Source organism: Malaclemys terrapin, chromosome 8, assembly GCF_027887155.1.
Source record: "Malaclemys terrapin pileata isolate rMalTer1 chromosome 8, rMalTer1.hap1, whole genome shotgun sequence".
Classification (NCBI taxonomy): Eukaryota; Metazoa; Chordata; order Testudines; family Emydidae; genus Malaclemys; species Malaclemys terrapin.
In genome coordinates this window covers 79,276,133-79,282,132 of record NC_071512.1, presented here as the reverse complement: position 1 = coordinate 79,282,132, position 6,000 = coordinate 79,276,133, and the positions used below count along the sequence as shown (strand labels likewise).

Sequence of the window (6,000 nt, the reverse complement as noted above, 5' to 3'; positions counted from 1 at the left end):
AATACATGCTCAGTATAATCCATTAGGTGTGTGAGCCTTCTCAAGAAGTTAACTAGAAAAGCCAACTCTTTCTGAAATAATGTTTTAATTTGATTTCCCCCAATGGGTCAGTGGGTGCCATGTATTCTATTGGAGTAACCCTTGAACTTATGAGACCCTGGTTTGATTTCGATCTGTGAACAAAAATACATTGCCAGAATGTTAACTTTAAGCAAAGCTGTTTTTTCTGGATACTATAAGTTGGGAACCCCTTGATTAAATGTCCCCAAATTTGGACTGCTAACAGAACCCTGCATTCTTATGAGGGACACCAAATTTCAAGGCAATCCAATTAACTGTATGGATTTTAGAGCACTTAAAAGGTCAAGCTTTAAACAGAAAGCTGGTCTTAACTTAATATGTATTAAATGCAAGCACTGTACAAGTTTCATCAAGCGTGCAATGATCAATGGGGCAACAGTTCTATCATGGAAATAACTTGCAGAAAAGTTATGAATTGGTTTTATGAATAAAAGTAACCAAATAGTTTAAGAACAGACAAATACCCCTTATTTAGCAGCTTTAGTGCTAACAGTTCTACATTTCATTCCATGCCATAATCCCCTCCTCTGCATCACCAATGACAGTCTCAATACTCCACTTATGCACCTCCCAATGACCCCATTCGGTGTGGAATTCCCTACACAAACTAGTTCACCAAATCAGCACCTTCCCTTCATTCAAATTCTTCCTAAAACTCCAGCTTTTCTCATAAAGCTAGGGTGACCAGACAGCAAATGTGAAAAATCGGGACGGGGGTGGGGGGTAATAGGAGCCTATATAAGAAAAAGACCCAAAAATCGGGACTGTCCCTATAAATCGGGACATCTGGTCACCCTACATAAAGCCTATAAGAAATTTAAAAGAAAAGAGTTCTACATGGGGAAAAAAGCAGCTGCATTATGTATATTTGAGGGGCAGGATTGCTCAGTGGTTTGAGCATTGGCCTGCTAAACCCAGGGTTGTGAGTTCAATCCTTGAGAGGGCCACTTGGGGATCTGGGGCAAAATCAGTACTTGGTCCTGCTAGTGAAGGCAGGGGGCTGGACTCGATGACCTTTCAAGGTCCCTTCCAGTTCTAGGAGATGGGATATCTCTATTATTATTATTATTATTATTATCCTCCATTCTCATTTTCACTGCATGAGGTTTCTTTGAATGAGCCTCATTTTAGACCACAACATATCTGAGATTTATTAAATATCCTGAGTAGTTAATACATTTTTTTTCTTATTTCATAGTACATAAGAAAACCAAAGAACCACATTAAGCTACAGCCCACCCTAAATAGCTTTTGTCCTTGAATAGAACTAACTGCGAACTTTTTAGAGTACAGCTTTATAACCCTTTAGTTCCCACAATAGGAAACAAAATAAAAAAAATATTTTCCAACTTTTCCCTCATGCTTCCATTAACAGGAGAGAAAATTAAGAGGAAAAACTAACAAAGAATAAAAATATGTTCCTATTACAGTGCTGAGTCAGCACTCTCCATCTCATTTTTCCACACCCAATGAGCACACCCAGGAAAAAAAGAACCCCTGACTCCTCTAGCTTCATCTGCACATCCCCTCAGAGAACTGTGTGAGGCCTGCAAATTGCTGCTGCTAATCCTGGACCACTACAGCTATGCCTAATGCAGGGAGTCTGTGAAGAGCAATGGTAGTCTAAAATTGTGTTGGATAAAACACAGAAAATGGTAGTTTTTGTTGGGGATAGGTCAAGATTTGTTTGCTTGAAGTGTCTCCTGCCAACTCTAGGAAATACAGAGTTAAGGTAATGTCTCCCACACCAAATCCACACACAACATTAACTGTGTATTTCCTGATAGTCAGCCACATTCCACGTTTTGGAAGGGCATGAGAAAGCACTAGGCAACCTTAACTCTTTGTTAACAAAGTTTTATGACAGTTAATGTCCCTTGTTTTCTGAGGAAGTGGTGGTAGTGAATCCTGACTGAGTTCTGTGGGCCTCTCCACCAGAGAACCAGTTCTTTTGGACTCTTAAACTGGCCTCTCTGGTGTCATTTTTATACCCCTGCCCCTTTTGTCAGACCAGTTTTCAATAAAATATCCTTATGCAAGCAGATTTTAGACTAACTTTCAATATACTCTAAAAATCAAAAGCAGGTCATTGTGCATGACTGTATGAGGCTGTATTTTGGGAACTCCTTGACCAAATGACTTTAAACTTGCACCACAAAGTTTACCCCAATCCCTGTTCTGGCATACCAATTTTCAAGACAATCTCCTTATGGATATGGAACTTGGAACACTTCAAAAAATCTGCTCTAAAGCTCTTCAATAATCCTGCCTACACTTGAGGCACAACTACCAAAAGAAAACTCTTTGCAGCTTCTCCCCCCCCCAAGCAGAGTGCTTGCATAACCAGACACTTCCAGGTATTTGCAAAGGAGAAGACTTGTACTCTTAGCCCTTGAACAGTGCTTGGGTGCAGGACAACTGCTTATTCCCCTACACCAGGTGTAGTCAATTATTTTTTGTCATGGTCCAAATTTCTTGGTCAAGATATAGTCAAGGTCCAGACTCCAGAGAAAATAATAAAAAAATTAACAATAATGATGATAATAAGTAAAGAAAAAGATTTTTGGGGTCTGTTCAAAAGTGTCTGGCAGCCCGCATTTGGCCTGCGGTTTGCCTATTGACTACCCCTGCCCTATGCCACCAAGTGTCTGTCATGTGAGCTGAGCTCCATTCAGATGGTCATCACGGTACTGTGCCCCAAGCTTTAGGTGCACTAATCTAAAAGTGTATGTGCAAATCACTTTCTCTGGCATGCATCACAGATGTGTGCCAATTTATAGAGCCAGGAAGACACTTTAATAACTCTATTAAATATTTTTGGAGGAGATACTGTAGCTCTGGAATCTCTTGGCAAAGTGATGCGACATTGTATCAGTGTCTGCACCCTCGGCCCAGATGAGGCATATCAGTTTTCAAGACAATCTGAGTATACATGTGAACGCTAGCGCATGCTGAAAAACTGGCTCTTAAAAAGAGAGCTCAACTCAACCTATGATTTGGTAAAGCCGCTCCATGATTCCCTTGTGTAGTCTAAACAAATTAATTTAGTCTTGGACAACATTCTCTTTCTTTTCCTTGCCCCATAGAACAACAATCAGCCTTTTATTTAAGGTTCATTAAATAACTTTTAAGTTGCATAGTAGGTGAAAACTGGCTGAGTTGCACCAGCAGAAGATTTAGTATAACCCAAGAAGGGGATGCAAAGATTATTTTAAATCACCTTTTTGTTCCCCATACAGATTCTGAGTCAGTCCCCTCCCCTAGTACAACTTAGAGTAGCCTGAAGTAGGTTTATATGAAGGGTCTACCCTAAATATGGTGCTATAAATAAGATGAAGACTTGACATACCTGTCCTTTCTCGATCCATTAACTAAAAATATGACGAATTAAGTTCCCATGATAAAGTTGTCATTATTACCCAAAACTTTCTGGATGTGTGCCAGTGGGACCCTATCAGTAAAATCAGGATGACTAGTTATGCAGTTGCAGAGTAAATCTTGTTATATATTGTCTATAATAGTTTTTAGGAAATAGTTGTAATTTTTGTACATCAGCTTCAACGGGGCTACTTACATGTGAAAAGTTAAGCATGTGTATTTGCAGGATTCAGATTTAAGTAACTATCTTGTTATAAATAACTAGGTCTCATTTATATAAAGATACCCCTGAAATATAGATACAGATTGATCTGATGACTGTAGAACTATTTTGACAGCTTTGTTTTTATGTAAGAGAGACAGTCTGCATGTTCACATTTAATTATTTTTGCACTGCATGCCAGCTTCTGCTGGGGAGTGTTACTGCTTCCTTGTTGCTCAGCAGCAGTAGTACGAGTACACTCAAGCTGTTCTGGCCAATCTCTGTTGGCAAGCCCAGCCTGGAAATAGTCATTGTAATTTATTGTTTGATTTTTTTATATCTGTGAAAACATAAATTCCAGTTCTAGAGTATGCAAGCTACACTTAAACCTTGTCTATACAAATAAATTACACTGGCTTAACTAACAATCTGTTTGTAAAGCAATTTTAAACAGGTGCAAATCCCTGTGTGGACATACTTCCATTAGTTCATAAATGGTAATGTCAGTTTAGACTGAGCCGCTACATTTACTGAAACAAGCTAAACTGACGTAACCCAGCGTCCACACTTGGCCTGGCACCAGTTAAATTAAATTTGTTTGAAATCCTATTTGCAGGTAAATTGGAGCAACTTTGTGTTACCTGTAGACCAGGCCTTAGTATCAGAGAGGAGGAAACAAATGGCTTGAAGGTGGGGTTCTTTCTGACCTGGGGAGGCAATGAGGATAACTGGCTGAGCCTAATCCCCAAATGTGGCAGAGATGCCCCTCCTGCCCAAATCCAGGCACAAACACTGCTGTCTGTATCACAGATATATTACTGAACTGCCCCTCAGCCTCCTTCAGGGCTGTGTTTGTGTGTTGTATTGCCAAATCCAAGTGGTAAGATTAGAAACTTAGTTTAAAGAACGCTGAGCGTTTTACGTAGTAACAGGACTCCAGGAGCTGGGGATTTGCGGACTCAAGGCTTCACGCAAAAAAACTAACAAAAATTCAGGAGTTGGCATCAGTGGGAGGCACCATCTTCTCTCATCCCCGCTTCCCAGCGATGGGGGGCGGCCCCTAGGCCGTGCTGAGCGGCTGCCCCCTGCACTCGGCGCGTCCCCGCTTTGCCCCAAGTGGAAAGTTGTAGGGTTCGCGCCCCACGAACCTGCACCCCCCCATCACGTGCTCATACGGAGCCGCAAAGCAGCGATGCGTTTGCGACAGGGTGACAGCCAAATGGTGCGACAGCCGCGGCGGGCGGCCCCAGCCAGCTGCGGTGGAGGCGGCGGCCGAGGGCTGCTGGAGCCGAGCAAGGAGGAGCCAGGGCGGGGGAAGCGGCGCTCGGGTGGGCGGCCAGCCGGGGAGCGCAGCGCCCGTGCCGACCCCCATGAGAGGGGGGGTTCTTGCCCCTCCCGGATCCCCCAGGCTCCCGCCCGGGCTGAGCACTCGGCGCCCCCTCCCCCCGATTAGTCCCGGCCCCAGACCCGCCTCCCTCCCCTCCCCGGCGGCAGCGTCCAGGTGCGGAGTTCAAACCAGAGCGCAATGGCGTCCAACACGGCGGAGAGGGAGATTCTCCTCACCGACCTCCAGGTAAGAGGGGCCGGGGTCGCTCAGTGCCCGGGCTCAGGCCGCCGCGGGGAGCCCGCTCGCCTCCTGCCCCCGGGGGCCGGGCCCCGTTCCTGTCTCAGCCCCGCTGCCTGGAGAAACCAACCGCCCCCTGCCTCCTTCAGGCCCGGTCCCCGCGGCACAACGCTCCGCGGACTGGATGCTGAGACCCTCCCCCCGTCCCAGGCCGGTTCCGCGGGTGCTGAGGGGATGGACCCCACCCCATTCCCGTCACATTCCGCCGCCCCGCCTGGGTCCGGCTCTGGTTTCCTCCTCCTCCCCCTCTCCAGCGAGGGGATGCTGGGGCAGTCGCCTTCCCCTCCGCCAGGCCCCCAGCCCCGTCTGGGCTCCTGCTTAGCGCGCGCTGCCCGGAGGATAATCTTCTTGGCCAGAGCCGCTTCCCTCCCTCATCGGATTAATGCCCGGAGTGACTCAGGAAGCGTCCCCCCCTCTGGGCAGGTTGTTTGAGAGTGAGCTGAAACGGCCTCTCCAAGCCTTGTCTCGAGCTCGCAAACAGATTAATAGCCCCTGAAATCCTTGTTCAAGTGGTGTGAGGTCCCTTCTCTTCCACGTGCCGCTGCCGAGATTTTTCTTTTCCCTTCTCGCTCCGTTCAGCCCCTTAGGTGCACATCCAGTTGTATTTACAAACACCCGAGTCGGTTCATTGAAGGAAATAAAGGTAATTGGTTAGTCAGCGCTGGGCACCCTGTGCATAGTAGAGGATGTGAATAGAGCAACTTTTTCAGCTGTG

General features: G+C 45.8%; 1 protein-coding gene across 1 annotated transcript in view; it reads left to right on the top strand.

The window, feature by feature from the left end:
- The first annotated feature begins 4,910 nt into the window (after nucleotides 1-4,910).
- The window catches only part of PKN2 (protein kinase N2), a 116,534-nt gene continuing 115,444 nt past the window's right edge, over nucleotides 4,911-6,000 (top strand). Inside the window, exon 1 of the mRNA XM_054037030.1 lies at nucleotides 4,911-5,234. Coding sequence (XP_053893005.1) covers nucleotides 5,187-5,234 — 48 coding nt within the window. The 5' untranslated portion in view covers nucleotides 4,911-5,186. The remainder of the gene's footprint in view (nucleotides 5,235-6,000) is intronic.